We start from the raw sequence: 22,179 nt of genomic DNA on the forward strand, positions 1-22,179 counted from the left end.
CTATTTTTTCCTTTTCCAATACAGGAAAAGTCTCTTCAGATTCCAATCAGAAAATTCCTCCTCTCACCCAAGAGGAAACTATAAACTCTCACATTGTCGCCACTGAGGAGAGATCACAGGGGCAAAGGAGGTGAGTGCTGATCAAGGAAGGCGGGAGGAGGAGGCAGTGAGAGAGCAAACAGCAGTCCTGGGGAGAGGGCAGCCGCACCCAGTCTTATGTGACTGTCCACAGCACAAGGAGGAAACTGGAGGGATCACACTGCCCATGGAATATTGCTGATTAAAAACCACTTGAAATGAGACAGAAATTATAACAATCTGCAAAAGGAATATAGACCACAATAAAGAAAGTGACATTTCACCCAGCATGGGACATATGGATCAGCAAAGCTGAGACAACTCAGGACGGGAAAATCCAGACCTACTTCAGAGCTACAGTGGGCTCACGGTAGAGGTCTGTGTAGCTACTGTCTGTTACATTTGCATATTTTAACTGTAGAGTAATAGTTAAGGGTGACTGAATACCTACCGTATGCTAAGTACCAGTCTAAGCACTTTACTTGTCAATTGCAGGCACATTTTAGGGAGAGGGGATAGGGATTTAAAATAACGTGAAGAATCCCTGTTTATAGCAATCTAAAGAGCCTAACAGAAACAAAATTAATTAACACACCTATTCAAACAATTTCTAAAGAATGCCATGTGCATTATAGCCATTTTTTAATGCAATTAATTGATAAGCTCTATGCACAGGTCTCTGTGGCCACTGGCAGGCTAACCTCTCCTTCTAGCAATTGAAAAATGAAATAATCTACCTCCTAAAGTCTAACATGATATTTCCCTTAGAGATGTTGATAGAACACAGAATCTGGAGGTTGCCAATATAAATTTGCAAAAACAGAGAGCATCCCTTACTCTCAAAAACTTGGGAAATGCCGCCTTAAGCAGAGTTGAACTGTTTTTTGTTTCATTTGGTTGCATTGTTTTAAAGGACTTCTCAGAACTTTCAGTGGACTAACAAGCATGGCCAGTCCATGAGAAAGGGACATCAGAGACAGGGTTTCCCAAATTATCTGGTAAGAGAATTCTTCCCCACTACGCCTACAGCATTTTCCATAACCAAATTGTGTTTAGTAAAACACTATTTAGGAAATGCTAGTATGGGCTCATTTTATTATTTCACCTAGAATCTAGCCTGTTCCAAACCCCAGATTTTTATCTACATCCTTTAGAAAGAAAGAATCAGAAAGAAGCATCCAACTTATGTTCCTGGTATATTTTTTAAGGTAACACAGCTACTCTAACAGATAAATATCAAAATCTCACTGGCTTCATACAATCATAATCAATTTCTCCTCAAGCAACGGTCCAATGCAAGTGAAATCACCCAGGAAGCTTTGGAAAATTCTCCTGTGCTCCACTCCCAGGCATTCTGATTCACTTATTCTGGAGTGGAGCTAAGCATTGGGCATTTTTTTTAAGCTCCCCACCCAGGTTTCTGGGCTGGCCTCTGAGGGGCCTGTCTATGTTGGAAAAGTTTCCTAGATTATTGGTCATTATAAATATTGTTTCAAAAGTTGAAAGGAGTGGGGGAGAGAGAGAGAAACTTTGTAGAGAAAAAAAAAGGATCAGTGAACCAAAATTAGTATCTGTAAGTGCATGAATCTCCCATTTAATTTAGTGTCATGAGACATGCCCTGTTTTGTTGCTAAGTCCAGACCTTACCCTTCCTGGTGCTGAGTCTGACACTTTTCCATCATGGTTTCCAATAGGACTGGGAACACCATCTATTATTTATTTATTCATTAAATATTGATTGTTTCAGCAGCAGAGGGCAGTGATTGACAGTATTGGCTCTGGAGTCACACAGTTTGAATACTAGATTTACCACCTATTAGCTGTGTGGCCTTGGATAAATTCCTTAACCTCTCTGCCTCAGTTTCCTCCTCTGTAAAATGGGGAGAATAATCCTGTTCCACCAAGCACTGTGAGAATTAAACAACTAAATCCATGGAGAGGCCTAGAATAGTGACTAGCATGCAGTAAGTTTTCAAAAAGTGATGGCTACTATTCTTAACCATTTTCATTATTATTTTCAAGTGCAGGCTCTCTGCTCTAGGCATCAAGGGGTACAAAGAAGATGAGGCTATATTCTTCTGTCCTCAAGGCATTCACAGCTGGGCATGGGAGACAGACAGACAGATGTGACCTCGGCTTTCATGGCATTATGTGCAAAATTGTGGGAGCATCTTCAGGCTGTCCTGTGGAGGGGCAGCACAAGAAGGCTCCCTGGAAGGGGTAGCTTTAGATCTGGACCTTAAAGGGTAAGACTGAACCTACAGGCTCAGTCACTTGTTACTGAAGTGGCATGGAAAAGAAGAAAGAATGAGTCAAAAACCCACCTGTCAGCATCTGCAAGGAGACTTTTCTTGCAGTGGAGTTTAACCAGGGTGAAGCCACCACCTCCTGCAAGTTTTCTGCAACATTCATTTCACACCTGGGACTATGCCCACTTGTGGGCACTCCCCCAACCCTGCTCGACAGCAAGCTTGAACCTTTGCATTGGCACCAAAAGGCCTGCAGTGTTCCATGGTGTGGTTGTGGAAACGCTGGGAGGGCCACAGGGCAGCAGTAGGCAGGACTAGATGTGGGGGCAGAGGAGAGGAGAGGAGAGGCAGGACCGTTCTGAGAGTTTCGCAGGCACAAAAATCCCGGGCCGAGCCTATGCCTCAGCCCCTGCAGGATATCCTGTCATTCAGCCAGGATATATAGACCATTTACAGTGGCCAATTTCACCAAGACTCCTGGATTTGCCATTTTTCCTTTCTGAAGGCAGGTCTCAGCTATCTCCTGGTTCGATCTAGGAAGAAGGAAAGGAAGGGATTTAAAAGTAAACACTGAAATGAGAAAGAATTCACTGGGAGTTTATCAAACTAAGTTAAAATAGCTAAGTCAGCCTGACAGGTGCTTGGCACAGAGAAGGAGCAAATATTTCCTCATCATGCTACAACATTTAGTAATCTTTTGTCTTGGATTGGTTGTACAAAATGTCTGCTCCCCAGCTGAAACCACAGGGCAGGTAAGAGGAGACTTTGATATTTTTTTCATTTGTTAATTGTCATGATGTGTTCAAAAGCTTGTTTTCCTCTATTGTCATGGGTAAAGGGTGAAATCTGGACTTTATAAAATACAGAGAGCGTTTGCGGAGACTAAGTCCTAATTGTAACGCATGGTCTTTCTGAAGGTGCACTAACCCGCTTGCTGCTCTCCTGTGCTAAAGTGCCCCGCTGTTGTTGGGATCTCTAATTTTAGCGCTAAGGATCCTCTTTCCAGTGCAGATGTTGGCATCCTGTTTTTCATTTGTTCTAATAGTCTCATTATTGTGAATATCTACCATCCCATCTTCCTGACTGTAGAAAATAACTATGGCTGTGGAGAGACGGTCTGGGGAATTCCATGGTGGATATCTCACTAAGGAACAAAAGTATCAGAAATATTTGCAAAACCATCAGGCCTTCACTCTTTCATCTCTTCTGCCTTCCACCGAGTTGTAGTAAAAGTTCCCAGGGAGGTCTTACCAGTGGCCCCTGTGAAGTACATCAGTAGACGGAACCCTCAAGCAAGCTCACCAAGGTGTCATCACAGAGTGAGGCCAGCAGTCAGTGAGACAGCATATGATTTCTGATCCATCAAGAATGAATCTTAACCATGATTCTGCACCTGTACCTGGCAAATTTTTATCAAAACCAATTTTATTACAGTTGGCTGCATTCTCTGATAATGTTTTCATGAAAATATGGGAAGATGGCCTAACGGCTTTGAAATTTGGTAGGGTTGAGTTTGAACTGTGGATCTCATTTTTCTGTTGAACAAATAAGTCTGAGGATTAGTCAGATCCTCCACAGCTGTTTGACCCTGAGCAAGTTTTTTTAATCTCTTCAAGCTTCAGTCTTGCCCCGACAGTGCTCCACAAATGGTAGTAATTATCATCACCATCATTATCTTCTTAATCACCATCATCATCATCACCAAGTGTTTGCATTCATGCAAAACTCAGACTTTAACTGATTTAAACAAGCTGGGTTTACTTTTCAGCGAGGACAAGTCTGTAAATACTATATGAGAGAGAGACTGAGCCTTTTCATTTGAAAAGGGCAATTTGAAGGTCAAGAGGTTTCTTAAGAAGAGGGTTTTAAATCTAGCCCACAAAGAAAGAAAAGACAAAGTAATGTAACCCCACATACTTATCCAAATATGGAAACCTCATGTAAAGAAAAGCCTGCTTTAAAAAAAATGTGGCGGTGTCATGACAATTAAAGAAGGTTAATTCAAACTATATCTACCTGTAGCTTTTATTATTACTCAATAAAGAACCTTCTAGTGCTAGTTTGGTTCATGATGATCACCAAATGAAAGATCCTGGTAAAAACAGAGATTTCAGTTTTCTACATTCCACTCAGGTGCAGGAAAGAGAAAGGGCTAATCAAGGAATCACAGACCAGTAACTCACAGGGAGACCTTGGGCAAGTCACTGCAACACCCCTCGCCTCAGTTTTCTTCCAGCTAAAATGAGGATGATGATACCTGCCCTACTTATCTTCAGAGTAGTGAAGATCAAAGAAGATGATATCTTTGAAAGGATGCATAACAGATAATTGTTCTGAAGATGTAAAGTTTCTTTTTATGCAGACTTTATATATTTCAATGAACTTAGAAGCAGTGGTGACATTTCCACCATGCCTAGCCTATTGCTGGGCCCATGGATGAGCTGTGGGATAACACAGAAGCATGAGACACAATCCTGCCCAAGAAGGGGGTTTTAATGGAGTGCAAAGACCAACAAAATGTGCTCCACTGGGCCAGCCACAGGAAGAGTAGAAGCTGAGAAAAGGAAGAAAAATGAGTGTGGTTTTGTGAAAGAGGTGGTGTGAAACACGGCCTTGAAGGACATGGTTTAGGTAGCCCAGTGAAGGGGAGAGAACATGCCAGTTAGGAGAGGAAACAGGCACAAAGGTAGGTGAAGAGTTACAGGAGCCAGCATTCACCACCTGTGATACTTCAGACATTTTTGCCAGGAAATTTGCACCTGCTTAAATGACCTTCATCATTCAAAGGTCTCAATAACCTCACGAGTGGTTATTAATATCTCCTCTTTATAGGTGATGGCAAAGGGTAAGCAATTCATTCAAGATTGTACACTTAGCAAGATATAGAGTTTGACTCCAAACTTAGGTCTTCTAATTCCCAAATTTAGTCTCTCATAGTTGCACAAAGCTGCTCCATCTTAAGCTTGATGGGGAAATGAAGAAAAGTTGAGGAAAGGGAGGCATCTCTTGGGCAGGATCAGCCTCGGCATTATGAGCAACAGGGGATCCTAATGACAGTGCCAAATTGGGTCTGGATCATTCAATTTAGCAGTTATATCTCCACCACCTTATGCTGCTAAATAACTGTTTCTAGTACATCTGATTTCCCCAATTCATTCATTTAATCAACAAGTATTCACTGAGCATTGCTATGCGTCAGATACTATTTTAGGGCTTAGGTACAACAGTGGACAAAGCAGAGAAAGATCCTGCTCTCCAGGAGCCTACTTTTCAGTAGGATTGTAATCTAAAGATTGCAAATATCTTTGAAACAGTAACTGTATCCTCCTCGGCACTGGCACAATGCTGGCTCTAGAGCAGACATTCCTGTGGAATCAATAATGAAAGAACATCCTTGAGATCTGCTGATCTATGACCAATTGACCTTGAATAACCTGCTTTAAGAATTTTTCACTGGAGAGTGTATTCTGCAATATATTTCAGGTTCCCCACTTGAATAAATGTGGGTAATAACATTATCTTACCTTGCTCGACTTCAGACTCTAACTCGGGTATGGCAAATGTATAGCGCAAACAGTGGCTCTTCTTTCACCTACAGCCATGGCAGACGTTGCTTATTGATCTCAATACTCTTTCCAGATAAGATTGAAAGGAGCAAACCAGTCATTACCAATCAACCTTATCACCATCCCTGACGTTTCATTTGAGATAATTGGAGACATTCCAGTGGAGAAGACTGACCATGCTAGATGTTTTGCAAGACTCTGATAACAGAAATCAGGAATTAATGTTCTTTTTTTTTATATTTACACAGGCAAGAAGATGTGATAGGAAGTCTCTTCTTACGATTAGGACCGAGTGCCGATCCTGCGCTCTCAACCTTAGAGTCAAGTGCCCAGATGGTTACACCAAGATTACCAATGGCTCTGTAGGAGTTCGAGATTGCAGGTACTCATGAGAAAATAAATGTGCTGGAACTGTGAATCCAACTTGAAACTCCCTGTCTCAAAAACTGCAAAGCATTTCTATGACTTTTCTCTTGCTCTAAGACAATAAGCCCAAACTTAGGTAATTCACAATTTATCAACTTGAGTCCAAAATATATATTGTTGACTGGGCATGGTGGCTCATGCCTGTAATCTCTGCACTCTGGGAGGCCGAGGTGGGAGGATGACTTGAGATCAGGAGTTCGAGACCAGCCTGTCCAACATGGTGAAACCCTCTCTCTACTAAAAATACAAAAATTAGCCAGGTGTGGTGGTGCATCCTGTAATCCCAGCTAGTCAGGAGCTTGAGGCATGAGAATCACTTGAACCCAGGAGGAGGAAGTTACAGTGAGCCGAGATCGAGCCACTGTACTCCAGCCTGGGTGACAGAGTGAAACTGTATCTCAAAAAGTAAAACAAATAAAATATATATTGTTATTCATTCACATTTTAATACAAAATTGACTTATCTTGTATTGCACATAAACATTCTCTTTTCATCTTGCCTGTATTTTGAAAATCTGGGGTTTCTGGAAAGAATTCAAGTCTTGAACGTGTTAAAAGCCTTGAGTCTGGTAGTCATATCATTAGCTATAGACCTTGATACTAATTAGAACTCGAAGAAGGGGAAAAATGAATTACAGCATGGTTGCATTTTATGTAAACTTTGCATTCTTGAAGACCTCTTGGGATTCAAAACTCTGATAATTCAAGGCTAATTCTGGCAAAGGATAGCAAGTGGTTCTGCTCACTAGCTAATGGGTGCAGCCACGGGGCTCAACTGCAAATGCAATTTGTATTTGCTCAGCCTGTTTATTTAGAATCAGATAGTAGTCAATGAGTTTGCTTTTAATTCCGGGTTGAAGGATTTTTTTTTTTTTTTATTTTGCGTGAAATGAAACCTTAACACTATTATATCACGCTATTTTAAATTCACATTTGCTTAATGTGACCACACTGTATTCTAAAATCAAAATCATCATTTTAAATAAAAGTTTCCCAGCATTAACTAACCTAGAATTAGCAAGCAGTGGGTATCATCAGATGGGATAATTTTTACCTGTTCCTCCTTTTGGAGGTTAGATTCGAATATGATGATTGGAGTTCATATGGTACATGATTAATGTCTCTGCATAATCAGGACTTGCAACACCTTGATTGCTCCTGATTCTTTCTGGAAAAAAAATAGTAAGCATATTCATCAGTTAACACTCAATTACTAAAGCTGAAAACTTTTTTGTACTGGCTACTTTTTTGTTCATTGCCAAGGTGGACACTTGGTTATATCCCAACACACAAACACAGAAACACACACACACATACACACATAGGATAAAATTTTTGCATTCAGAAATGTTTTAGATTTAAAGACTTTTGTCTGTCATTAATCTATGCTAGAACAAACTCAGGATTGGTTCTTTTGTTTTATGTTCTTTGGTTCTGTTTAAAAATCACTTTATTGAGATATTACTGACATACAAAAACCTGGACATTCTTGATGTACACAACTTGATGAATTTGAAGATAAGTACAATCCATGAAACCAACACCACAATCACTGTTATAAATACATCCATCATCTTCAAAAGTTTTCTCCCCCCTCTTTTTTGTGATGAGAACACTTAACATAAGATCTCCTCTCTTGGCAATGTTTAAGCATATATTACATTATAGTTTAGGCACTAAATCTCTAGAATGTTTTCATCTTTCATAACCAAAACTTGGTACCCTTCAAACAATACCTTCCCATTTTCTCATCCTTCCAACCCTTAGCAACCACCATTCCACTCTATTTATATTCCTCATTTAAGTGGGATCATATAGTATTTGTTCTTCTGTATCTAGCTTATTTCACTTAGCATGATATCCTCTAGGTTCATTCATGTTGTCGCAAGTTACAAGATTTCCTTCTTGTTAAGGGCTGAGTAATATTTCAGTGTATGTATATACCACATTTTCTTTATCCATTCATCCATTGATGGACGTTTATGTTGCTTCCATGTCTTGGCTATTGTGAATAATGCTGTAGTGAACATGAGAGTGAAGAGATCTCTTTAAGATCATAATTTCAATTTTTTTGGATATATAACAAGAAGTAGAATTAATGGATCATACGGTAGTTTTATTTTTAATTTTTGAAGGACCTCCACACTTTTTTCTACAGCAGTTATACCAATTTACATTGTCACCGACAGTGTACAGGTGTTCCCTTTTCTCCACATCCTTTCCAACACTTGTTGCCTTTTGTTTGTGTGCTTTTTATAATAACCATCCTAATAGCTATGTGGATGTATCGCATTGTGGTTTTGATTTGCCTTTCTTTGGTGTTTAGTGATGTTGAGCACTTTTTTATATATCTATTGGCCACTTGTATTCTTTCAAAATTAGTTCCTGAAGGGATATGTGGTTCTGCCCTTGGACTCTCCTTCTGCCAATGTTCGTGAAGAGGTGTCCCTGCCACTATTCTCAACCATTCAAAAAAAGTCAACTCTATCCCCAACTTGACAGTTCATAAAGTTGTGACTGTGCTGTTAATCAGCTATATTTCAACAACAGGCTGGGGAGGACAACCTTGAACTTATCATCACGTTATTCTTAACAACAGCCCAATTCAAAGAAATGGAAAGAAACAACATTTATGAAGGATTGTCTCTAGATACACTAAGTCTAATCCTAGAATAAGCCATGCCCGCAAAGATCTCTTTAAATAGACAATGGTGTTTAACCTCTATAGAATTGTTATTCCAGAACTGTATCTCAGCCAGCACTAGAAACTCTTCTAAGGAACTCATCATTTTATCTCCTACTAGGATATTGTGTGAAATGTCCCTTGCTGTATTATACTGCCTCTGCCACAGGCATTTCTTCATCTGCAGTGTCTCCAATAAGTATGCTAAACCTGAGCAATGGGTTTGCTTTAAATCCACACATGCTGTGCATTTTGTTAACTCATGATCTCTCCCTTCCTGCATTGACTGCTAGGACACTCAGCGATAAGTTTTAAGCACACCTCTAGCACGTGCCTAGGCCTTAATATTTGTTTCATCTACTAACTTCACTTCTGATAGTACTTTAGATATTTCCCCTGTATGTTCATTGTTCTCTGATTTTTTCGTCCATTTCTCACAATTAAAAATAATCATAATTAAGTTTTATGCTACCTAGAAAGCCAAATGTGTTTCATCTAGATATTTTTAACGGTAGATAAGTATTAAGACCTAAATTGAAAGCTAAGGCAACTCTACCACCTGAGTAACTGCATTGCTTTTATTGTGGTCTAATGTCCTCTCTTTACCCTCCAAGGTACACCTTTGAGGTCAGAACATACTCTCTGTCTCTCCCCGGATGCCGCCATATTTGCAGGAAGGACTATCTCCAACCTCGGTGTTGTCCTGGCCACTGGGGCCCAGGCTGTATAGGTAAGTGGCACAATGGTTGGACTTTGAGACTTGCTTCTTTGTGTCTCATTTCACAGAAAATTGAGATGAAGGAAGCCCAATAAAAAGAAGAATATTAACATCCATTTGTAGAAATTTGTTAGTCTACATGTAGAAAATCTTTCTTGCCCTGTTAACTTTCACAAAGCAATCTGCTTTACTGCTGATAGAGATCTCTCTTTAAGAGAATTCCTCTGTAAGCCAGAAAAAGGGACAATTGAAAGGATATCCATTTTTATTTTAAAAGATATTTGCAAAAGAAAGGAAGTTAAAACCTGGGCTATTATGACCCCCAAATACAATTTTCTTTAAGAAGAAGTTTTGTTGCAATGTCTTGAAGACTGTAGTTATTGTTTGGCAACCAAAATAATTATTAAATATTCTAAAAATTTGTCTTAGGATGGAATATCAAACTTTAAAATGGTAGACTTAAGACACATCAGGGTAAAGAAACGGTGTAAAGTTAATTGTGTAGATATGCAGATACACATATACATAAAAATTAATTCTGACCAGGTTTTACTGTAGGAAAAACTACTAGCAAAGTCTGAATCAATGGTATAGTTAGACTTCTGCGATCAAGCATAGTATTTGATAGCTGAAATTGAACTTTTATCCTTAGTATAGATACTAACACTCAAATAGTGACTGAGTCCTTACTACCTGTGGAAATTATGTCAAGCCTTCTTTTTTTGGTAGGAAAAATCAGGTATTTTAATTTATGAATTTGCAGTTCATTCCCCATCTTTTTAGATGTAATGACAACATCTCCTTAGGATCCACATAAAAGGAGAGATTCGTTCTCTTTTGCTTTGTTTTTGTTCTGATTAAAGTAATACAAGCAAATTATATACAGCTTGTAAAGTTTAGAAAGGTATAAAGAAACAAAAAACATCAGTTTATATTCTGTCGCATATAGGAAACCTTAAATATTTTGGCATGTTTCAGTCTTGGCTTTTTTTTCCATATAACTTGTAAATAGTTGAATCCATACTGTATGCATAATGTCTTTTGGGTTTTTTGTTTGTTTGTGTTTTTAACCAACAATTAAATGAATAAACGCTTCTATTTACTCAATATTGCTGACATTAGGTACCACAGAGGTACTCAGCCTATATTATCTAATGTAATTTTTAAAACAAATCTTTGAGTTAGACATTTTTATCCCCATTTTGCCTATGAGAAATCAGATTTTAAAATTATCTTTTGCCAGTTTCCTTTGGACGGGTAAGTGATAAAGCAAGTTCCAGTTCAAAGCTGCCTGGCACCAAAGCCTACCTCTTTCTGCTCTGTCCTACTGCCTAGAGCAAACCTGTTCAAAAAGGAGAGCCTCAAAATGTGTTGGTAATGTATTTTTTGATTGGCAGGTCCTTTCTGCCTTCCCAGGAAAGGCCTGGATTAGACTTCTTGCCCTGGAAAGGTCAATGTATGTTTGGGGTTCAAGAGATCCTGCCGATGGCCGGGCGTGGAGGCTCATGCCTGTAATCCCGGCACTTTGGAAGGCCGAGGCGGGCGGGTCACGAGGTCAGGAGATCAAGACCATCCTGGCTAACATGGTGAAACCCCATCTTTACTAAAAATACAAAAAATTAGCTGGGCATGTTGGCGGGCGCCAGTAGTCCCAGCTACTCAGGAGGCTGAGGCAGGAGAATGGCCTGAACCCGGGAGGCGGAGCTTGAAGTGAACGGAGATCGCGCCACTGCACTCCAGCCCGGGCGAAAAGAGAGCCTGCCGCTTCTCTCTGTTAACTCCTCTGTACTCAGTTTTACCTCAGCATGTTGGCACAGCATATTTCTAAGAGTTTAGCAAATAAGAATCAGGTGTCTTTTAAAGCAATTAACTCAATGTTAATCAAATGCAGTGTCTTTTAAAGCAATTAACTCAGACTTTCAGATTTTAAGAACTTTTTTTGTGCCAAATGTGGTCATGATCATGTCTAGGTCTTATAGACATTTTGATACAATAGAAAGAATGTTTAGATTTGCTTTTCTCTTTCTAACCCATAAAAACAAATCTGATGCTAAGTTATTAATCAGACACGTTGAAAATAAGGAATGGCTTTGTCCAAGATGCAGAACAAAAGTCAGTATGTCCAACATAATGAATGACAGAAAACAGCCAGGAGGACAAAAGAACACTGGGCCAGCAGCTAGAACTTCGTTCTACCACTTACTGATTGGGGCAAGTGACTTTCTGCCTACTCCTTATTCTCCTCATCTGTCAAATGGGAGCTAAAAGTCCTACTTTACAAAACTGTAGCTGAGATTTTAAAACATTAACCTAGGTGATAAGACTTGGCAAAGTCTATGACAAAAAGAAGGACCTTTATAAATGTTTAATGGATAAATGAATCAGTGACTCACAGTCAAAATTGACCTCTGATAATGAAAGATGAATAAAATGACACTCCTTCTCTAAATCCTTTTTTAACAGAGGGTAACTCTTAGAGCATGAGTAGGTAAAGAAGATTCAAGATCTTTTAGCAGGTTTATGCCGTCATACTGTGCTAAGTGCAGGCAAATGTGGCAAGGTTCACATCTACAATCAAAAGAGTCCAAAAGGGTAGCTGGGCATGGTGGCATGCACCTGTAATCCTAGCTACTTGGGAGGCTGAGGCTAGAGAATTGCTCGGGAGGCAGAGGTTGCAGTGAGCCAAGATCATGCCACTGTACTCCAGCCTGGGTGACAGAGTGAGACCCTCTCTCAGAAAAAAAGAGTCCAAAAGCATTCTTTGAATGCTCAAACATTTCCTTCAGACAGGTCTTAAAGCCAGAGCAGCAAAACATGAAAACTGGGGCCTGGACATTATTTCTACTGTCCTTTCACTGGGGCAAAACGGTACTCCCCTTTATCTTCATCTTCCAAACACACTAGATGTCTTGAAAGGCTTCCTTCCTTTGGCCAGGGAAAAAGATAAATCCTCTACTTGGCAGTATATTTTGTCTCTCACATTTTGTGATGATGACAAGCAAGACCTTGACTATCACTTTACATTTCCGTAAGGATAAGGCCATTTCGGAGCTGCTGACATGGGTCTATCCTTCTTTCTGAGGAAGCACATTCCCAAGCTCCAGAATGGCCTTGTTTCCAAAGCAAATGGAACATCCACTTCCTTTTTAATGCACTGACAAATACATGCATATGCAACACTTCTGGGTTATATCAAAAATGTATCTTACTCAAATTGGGAAATCACCCTATGGTCAATGCTGAAAACTTGGAGAATGTAAAGAAACACAGTGAAAAAAATTACCATCATCTTCTAAAATTAAGAACAAAGCATGAATTCTCACTTAGGGAAAAAAAAATAAGGAAGGTGATGTACCTGGGTGTAACCTGCTTCTCCCTAATTAAAAATTACACTACCAAATGTGCACATGGAGATCTTTCCTCACAAATATACATTTCTACTTTGGAACTTAATCATGTCTGAACAGCCGATATTCTATTTGGGATGAAATCGATTTTTTAATTTGAACATCCTACTTTTTTTTTATTCTGCCATGAACGTTAATGGATTTGTGTAACAACTCAAAGTGACGGAAAACGAACATGTGCAAAGGAGTTACACCCAAACTCAATTGTGGACAAAACAATCTGACTATTTCAAAAAGAAATAGTCTTGATTTTTCTTTTTTAAGTCAATGTCATCAAATTTTCTAAATTTATTTTTTATATCATGTTATTTGCATTTCCAGGACTCTTTTTCTTTCTCACTGCATATTTCTTGCCATTCACTATCCAGGTTACAAATAATAGACCACAGGGATTTGAAACCATCCTTTTAGGCATTTCCTTTTTTGCTTTGAGTGACAAATAATGCTGAGTTCACTTAAAGAACTTATTTTACTTCAGTTTCCCAGGCAGACAAATCCAACAAAAGCTTTAAACGGAAGACTGGGACGGATTTTCTGCCTAGCACTGTGCACCAAGCTTTTAAACAAAGGTGGTGACGTGGAATAGTCACCTCTAGAGTTTCTTAGGAGATAAAGTTACAGAGAAGTCCCTGGTCTCTTGTGGGGCAGGAAGTGCATTATCTTCCTTTAAAGAAACAGACCAGCTGTTGATTTGCTGATGGCTTATAATGGTAAAGCCTCCTGCATTAGGAAAGTCAGGATGCAAGAGACCACCAGAGTAGTGGTGACCCAAGGAAATGTGATAATGACCTAGAATAGTCTTATCAGCTTCTTGAGCCTCACAATGCATCGGAAACGTGCCCTTGTAGCAAATTCTATAATATCTCTTTCAAGCATCATTGCTAAAAATGTCAATTTTACCATAGCTTTTTCTAACGGGGGCCTGAGATGATAGAAAATGATTTGAAAAGCAGGAAATAAATTACACTGTTTCCTTAAAATTTTTATTGAATAACCAAATGAGCTGTTTTCATGAATTGTTAAAACAGTCTATCTAGGCCATAAAATGAGGATTCCTGACACCCCCACATTCCTGCTACCTTTTCTTCCAAGTTCCTTCCAGCATTGGCCAGCTCATAAAAATCAAGCATTTATTGAGCACCTACTATATGCTGCACACAATCAGATATATAATAGGCCCGACCCCTAATCACATGTATGATAGGTCCCTATCCCCAAGGAGCTCACAGACTAATGAGGGAAATTGACATGGGAGCAGAGGAGGAAAAACAGTTGTACCTCTGAGCCCAGGTGAGGACACTGGGACTTTGAGGAGTTTCTCAGCCTGCCCAAAGAGAACCAGCTAATAAGTGTGGAGCCACACCAGGAAACAGAGACTGTCTCACTGCAGACCCCAGTTCTAACTCATTACTCTCTCCTGCTTTCCAAAATACCTGGTTGTGTTGCAGGCTCAACTTCTAGGAAAGCAGCCTTTCTCTAACTAGCCCACCCCTGGAATTCTTGCTTCCACCATTAGCTGGGTGCCTGCTCTGCCTGGGCTTGGTTCCATGACACCTGAGCTCCCGTCTGAGCGGCAGCATGGTTTTACAGTAAGATCGCAGACTCCAGAGTCAGATTTCCTAGCTTGCATTCCCAGCTTTATTCTATTTCAGTTCTGAGACTTACTCCCTCTGCAGCATTGCCAGATTTAGCAAATAATAATACAGGGCACCCAGTTCTATTTGAATTTCGGATAAACAACGAATCTGCAAACAATATTTGGAATGTACTTATGCTAAAACAATATTCATTGCCTATCGGAAATTTAAATCTAACTTAGTATCCTATATTTCACCTGGTAACCCTGTTCTTTGGTACTGTCTTCCTCATCTATAAAATAGAAATGATGGTGCTAACACACCTACCTTCCAAAGATTGCACTGAGGATTAAGTGAGCTAGTATGTGGAAAGTACTTAGGATGTGCCTGGTAGATGGTCAGCCTCCAGAACATATTGGCTAGCATTTCTGTCTTTTGTGTTTCTCAGATCATCAGTGGCCCTCTTTATTTCAGGGAGTGTTTACTGACTTGATTTTATATTCTAAAGTGCTGGCCTGTCATACTCTGCCTTCAGGCTTAAGGACTCAAATTCTTCAGTTAGGCCTGATTGCAATGCCAGTTTCAACTCTTAACGACCATGTAATCTTGGGCAAATTACCTCACTTCAGTATTCTTACCTAAAATCTGAGTGATGAAGATGATGATGATACCTTCCTCATTTAGTTGTGAGAATGAGAACATACATGAAAAGTGGTTGGCAATAGTACATGCTCAATAAATTTTCTCATTAAGCTGATAACTAATTCCCTACATAGTTTCAGCACTTTGGTAAGGACATTTCTGTACATCTCATTTCTTTGTGTAGCTTATGGTCCCATATGTGTATTTTTTTATTCTCATGATTGTCTGCCTTTCTATGGATGGACCCAGTGGATCATGCTGATGTCTCAGGCCACAGCAAAGGCCTGTCTTTGAGGAGCATAAGGAAAGTGATCTCTTACTCAGCTACAGTTTGCTACAACAAAACACTATAGACTGAGTGGCTGAAACAACAGATGTTTGTTGAGTGAGAGAAAGGGAGGGAGAGGGCACTCTAGTGCTCCAGTTTTCCTTCTTTTTATAAGGATACTGATCCCATCACAGAGACTCCACCCTGATGGTTTCATCTGAACCTCCCAAAGGCCCTACCTGCAAATACTATCTCATTGGAGGTTAGGGGCTTCAACATATGAATTTAGGGAGACACAAACTTTCAGGCCATATCAATAAGTATTCACCTTGGCCTTTCATCCATGGGGTCACAAGCCACTAGGCAAGAAGGCTGGGCCAGGGTGAAGCAGCTCCTATAGAGAAAACCTCACATCCATTGCAGAATATTTGATGTTGTGGCTCAAGAAAGTCCCCAGGAGATAGCAGTTTCCAGCCAGCATATGCCTTCACCCTTTGCACAGCTACAGGCAGACACCTGAAGAATTGTGGATGGATGGCAGAGCACTTGTTTCAAAGAGGAGGATGTGTTGGGGCACTTCTTCAGAAATAAGCACTAAAGTCGGCCCCACCAGCCTCTTCCTGACCACAGCCAGAGACAGGCATACTCCTTCCTGTCCTGGCTAAATTTTATTTCACTTTCTTGTGAAAACACAAAGAGAAATTATTGCCAGTTTTGAAGATAATAGTAAGCATTCAACAAATGTTGAATGAGTCAATTAAATAAATGTAAAAGCTATGCAAAATATTATAAGTAGTCCATACAGAGAAGCAAAATTACAAGCCAGAGCTGAATGGGAATCATTATCTCTGATCCTAGTGGCTGTGACCTTGTTACCAAACCTTGCTAGGCTTCAGTTTCCTCTTAGATAAAATGGTGATAACAACAACTTCATAGGGCTATTGTGAGGATTAAATACTGAGATAGTACACGTAATGTGCTTGGCATGCTACCCAGGAGATTGCTAAAATAACAGCAACAACAATAAAGCAAGGGCAGCACAAAAAGGAAAAAAAAAAAAAAGGGGAGTCAAGAAACCTTTAAAGGGGCCAGGCGAGGTGGCTTGAGCCAGTAATTCCAGCACTTTGGGAGGCCAAGGAGATTGGATCTCTTGAGGTCAGGAGTTTGAGATCAGCCTGGCCAACATGGTGAAATTTCAGATCTACAAAAAATACAAAAATTAGCAGGGCATGGTGGTGGGTGCCTGTAATCCAAGCTACTCAGGAGGCTGAGGCACGAGAATTGCTGAAACCTGGGAGGCGGAAGTTGCAGTGAGCCAAGATCACGTCACTGCACTCCAGCCTGAGTGACAGAGCGAGACTCCGTCTCAAAAAGAAAAGAAAAGGAAAACCTTACAGGCCAAGATCTGGCTTCTGGAAGGTGATCAGCAGTGCTTTGCTAGATGGCTATTTGAACCTGAAGAACTGCCTCCTGAACATTTATTTTCTTGCAACTATATTAAAACATTCAAATTGAAAGATTTCTTGATTGAAAGTAGGAAATTATATAACTTATCATGTGTTTAAAAATAGACATTTATGAATCTAGTGTCTGAATCTGTTTTCCTCTCCAGTGAGAACAAACTATAGAAAAGGATGTTTGTAAGGTCTAAATAGAAGTGGAATTTAATCAATCATTTTTTGGACATTAATCGCCTTTTCCACACCGGTCTTTGAGACACATGATCAGTGCTAATGGATTTTTTTAAATTTATTATCATAATTTACATATAATAAAACTCAACCTTTTAAGTATACAGCTATTCAAGCTTTGACAAACCTGAAGAGTTGTGTGACAACCACCACAATTAAGATAGGGAACAGTTGCATATTCCCCCAAATTCTGTGTTATCAAGCCCTCCCTCAACTCGCAATCCCTGGAAAATACTAACCTGTTTTCTGTGCCTGTAATTTTGCCTTTATGTAGTATAATTGGAATCATTCAGTATGTACCCAGTATGTACCTTTTTGAGTCTCGTTTCTTTCACCTGGCACAATGAATACGAGATTCATCCATGTCATTACCTGTATCAAGCTTCATTCCTTTATAATCCTTTGCAGTACTCCATTCTGTGGCTAGACCCAGTTTGTTAAGCTATTCACTAACTGAAAGACATCTGGGTTTGTTTCCAGTTTGGGGCAATTAAAAACAAAGCCACTATGGACGTTCACACACAGGTTTTGGGGTGAATGTAAGTTTTCATTTCATTTTGGTAAATACCTGGGAGTGGTTGTCCTGGATTGTAGAGTAAAAATATGTTCAACTTTATTAGAAACTGCCAAACTGTTTTCCAAAGTATCTACATTATTTTTCATTTCTATCAGCAATGTATGAGGATTCCAGTTGTTTGGCATCTTTGCTAGCAATTGCTATAATCAGATTTTTTTAGCCATTCTAATGGATGTATAGTAGACTTGCATTGTAACCCATTTTAATTTGCATTTTTCATGTGCTTATTTGCTATTCATGTATTTTTCGGGTTGTTTGTATTCTTATTATTGAGTTTGAGAGTTCTTTAAGTATTTAAGGTATTAGATGTGTGCTTCGTAAATACTTCTTCCCAGTCTGTGTCTTGTCTTTCAAGTCTCGTAATATTGCCTTTTGAAGAGAAAACATTCTTAATTTTGATGAGGTTTAAATATATCATGCCTTTATAGATACTGCTTCGTGTATCATATCAAGAAATCTTTGACCAACCTTATATCACGAAGATTTTTTTCTATATTTTCTTCCCAAAACTTTGTAGTTTTAGGCTTTACATTTAGATCTATCATCTATTCCAAGTTAGTTCCTGTATATTGTTTGAAGTATGGATCAAGATTCATTTCTTTGCATATAGATAATTTCAAAAGCTCCAGCAATGTTTCTTGAAAAGATGATCCTCTCCTCATCAAATTGCCTTTGGACCATTGTAGAAAATTAATTCATTGTCTATGTACAGGTCTATTTCTGGACTCTCTGTTCTGCTCCACTGATCTATATATCTATCCTTCCATGAATACACACTGTCTTGATTACTAGAATGTTACAGTAAGCCTTAAAATGAAGTAGTGTAAGTCCAACCTGACCTTTTTCAAAATTATTTTGTTTATTCTAGTACCTTTGCTTTTCCATTCAAGTGTAGGATCAATTTGTCAATTTCTAACAACAAGAAAAGTCCTCATAAGATTTTAATTGGAATTTCATTAAATCTATAGATGCATTTAGGAAGAACTGACATCTAAAAATATTGATTCTCTTATTCATAATGACAGTGTAGCTCTCCATTTACTTAGGGCTTCTTTTATTTTTGTATCACTGTTCTATAAATTTCAGCTTACAAGTTTTGCAGAATTTTTATCAGATTCGCACCTAAGTTCTTCATGACTTTTGGTACTACTTCCAACAGTTTTTTGAAATTTCAATCCCTAATTGTTAATTGCTAGTTTATGGAAATAGAGTTGATTTTGTATATTGATCTCATATACTGAGAAATTACTAAATTGATGTGTTAGTTCTAATAACTTTCTGGAGATACTTTGGAATTTTTTCCATAGACAATAATGTTGCCTGTGAATAAAGACAATTTTATTTATTTATTTCTAATCTGCATTCATTTTATATCATTTTTTAACCTTACTGCACTGACTATGATGTATTTATCAGTTTTGTATATTGCTAGGGTCAGGTGGCTATAATGTTGCTTAAAAATTTTGTATCTGTACTCATTGGGGATGTTGGTATATAGTCTTCTTGTTGGTTTTGGAATCAGGATAATAATGCTCCCTATATTGAGTGAACTGAGATATATTCCCTCTTCTTCAATTACCTAGAAGAGTTTTTGTAAGACTGATATAATTTCTTCCTTACATGTGAGATAGTATTCACAAACAAAGCCATTTGGCATGGAATTTTGTTTGTGTAAAGGATTTTAATTTTAAATTCAACTTCTTGGATATAAGAACATTGAGGTTATCTATTTCCTTTGAGTGAGCTTTCCTGGTTTTTTACTTTCAATAAATTTGTCCATTTTTATCTACATTCTCAAATTTATTGGCATAAACTTGTTCATAATGTTCATTTATTATCCCTTTAATGTCTACAAGATTTGTAGTGATGTCCCCTCTCTCATTTCTGTGATTGGTAATTTTCATCTTTCTTTTTTTTCTGATTAGTCTGGCTGTAAATTCATCCATTTCATTCACCAGCTTTTGGTTTCGTTTATTTACTCTATTGCTTTTCTAATTTTTATTTCATTGGCCACTGCACTTTATACCTCCTATCTTGTGCTTGCTTGGGTTTCATTTGCTATTATTTTTCTAACTTCTTTACCTTAAGTTGTAAGTTTGAGTCATTATTTTAAAACTTTCTTCTTTTCTCATATGGTACTTATTTAGTGCAATAAATTTCCTTCTAAGCATTGCTTTAAATGCATCTCATAAATGTTGATACATTGTGTTTCAATTTTATTCAGTTCAAAATAATTTTTAATTTCCATCTTGATTTTTTCTTTGAAATCGGTTACTTTTAAGTATAATATTTTACTTCCAAATAGAATAATTTTTCAGATACATTCCTGCTATTGTTTCCAAATGTTTCTTTTATTCAGTGAATGCAAATTAAGATATCAAATTTGTGAGTTTAAGCTAATACCATGCCTAGAAGGAAATGTATCATTTAATTATATTGTGGACAGGATACATATATTATTTGAATCCATTTAAATTTATTAAGACTTGTTTTATGACCTACAATATCTCCTATCTTTGCAACTGTTTCATGTGCTCTTGAAAAATAGGTGTATTCTGCCACTGTTAGATGGAGTATTCTGTAAATGTCAGTTAGGTCAAATTGATTAATAATGCTTTTCAAGTCTTTTCTATACTTAATAATTATTTATTTTTATTTTTATGGGAAATATGATTCAATATCCTTTATTTTAAGACTACTTGTTCTATTGGTTATTGAGAGAGGTACTGAAATCTCTACTGTAACTGTATATTTACCTATTTCTTCTTGCAGTTCAATGAGTTTTTGTTTCATGTACTTTGAAAATCTCTTATTAGGTCAGTACGTATTTATGGTTTATGTTCTATTGATGAATTGATTCCATTAACATTATGAAATGAACTTCTTTATCCCTGGTAAAAATATGTTAACTTGAAATCTACTTCATCTAATATTAATATGAGCTACTTCAGCTTTCTTCTGACTAATGTTAGTGTGCTTTTTTTCTCCCTTTACCTTTAACATAATTGTATATTTAAAATATACAATTTTGTAGGCAGCGTATAGTTAGGGTCTCTTGTAGGCAACATATAGTTAGTTATTGCCCTTTCAACTAATACAACAGCCCATGTCTTTTAATTAAGGTTGTTTAGACCATTTATATTTAATATGTTAGGTTTACATCCATCATCTTACTATTTATTTTCTGTTTGTTCCATCTGTTCTTTGTTCCTTTTGCCCTCTTTGTTTGTCTTCTTTTGTATTAATTAATTCTTTTTTATGATCCTCTTTTATCTCCTTTGTTGGCTTACTAGCTACACTTTTTATTTTTGGCAATTTGTTAAATGTCTCCTTTAAGGTTTATGGAATAAATCTTTAACTTAACACAGTCTACCTTTAAGTGATATTGCACCACTCTATGCACAAGAATCTTACAACAATATACTTCTATTTCTACACTCCTATCCTTGGTGCTATTGTTGTTATGTATTTTACTTCTATATATGTTAGAAGCCCACATTATATTGTTACCAATTTTTCCTTAAACAAACGAACCATCCTTTAAATGATTTAAAATATTGAAAAAAAAATATTTTACATTTAAGCACATAATGACAATGTCCAACATTCTTAATTCTTTTATGTGGATACAGATTTATATTTGGTATTATTTTCTTTCTTCCTGACCAATTTTCTTTAACATTTCTTGTAGTGCAGGATATCTAGTGATAAATTCTTACGCCTTTCATATGTCTGAAAAAGTCCTTATTTTGCCTTTGTTTTTGAAAAACATTGTTGTTGGAGATAGAATTTTAAGTTGACAAATTTTTGGTTTTGGTACTTTAAGGATGTTGTTTCCCTGTCTTTTCACTTACATTGTTTCTAACAAGATCTGTTGTCATTGTTATCTTTGTTCCTCTCAGCATAATAAATCCTTTTTCCCTTTGGCTGCTTTTAATTTACTTTTTATCACTGGTTCTAAGGTATTTTATTATAGTGTGTCATTTTCTTCATATTGTTTGTGCTGAGCTCTTGGATCTGTGGGTTTATAGTTTTCATCAAATTTGGAAATTTTGAGCACATTTTTTTCAAATACATTTTCTCCCTTCCTCCTTTTCAGAGATTCCAGTTATACATATATTAAAATGTTTGAAGTTGTCCCACAACTCACTGATGCTCTGCTCATTATCTTTCAGTCTCTTTTCTCTCCATGCTTCATTTTGTATAGTTAATATTGCTTGTCTTTAAGTTCACTAATCTTTTATTTCTCAGTCTTTAAACTGCTGTTAATTCTATATCTTGTATTTTTATTTCAGAT

The 22,179-nt window shown here is 37.7% G+C and overlaps 1 protein-coding gene and 1 non-coding gene across 2 annotated transcripts in view; both read left to right on the forward strand.

The window, feature by feature from the left end:
- The first annotated feature begins 2,794 nt into the window (after positions 1 to 2,794).
- Positions 2,795 to 22,179, forward strand: part of STAB2 (stabilin 2) — a 170,094-nt gene continuing 150,709 nt past the window's right edge. Inside the window, exons 1-3 of the mRNA XM_023208579.2 lie at positions 2,795 to 3,079; positions 6,142 to 6,275; positions 9,617 to 9,732. Of these exons, the coding sequence (XP_023064347.2) occupies positions 3,002 to 3,079; positions 6,142 to 6,275; positions 9,617 to 9,732 (328 nt within the window). The 5' untranslated portion in view covers positions 2,795 to 3,001. The remainder of the gene's footprint in view (positions 3,080 to 6,141; positions 6,276 to 9,616; positions 9,733 to 22,179) is intronic.
- Positions 7,351 to 7,482, forward strand: LOC111539078. The gene has a single exon (XR_002730568.1). It is a non-coding gene; the product is annotated as a U8 small nucleolar RNA (small nucleolar RNA).

This window comes from Piliocolobus tephrosceles, chromosome 10 (genome assembly GCF_002776525.5).
Source record: "Piliocolobus tephrosceles isolate RC106 chromosome 10, ASM277652v3, whole genome shotgun sequence".
NCBI classification, from domain to species: Eukaryota; Metazoa; Chordata; class Mammalia; order Primates; family Cercopithecidae; genus Piliocolobus; species Piliocolobus tephrosceles.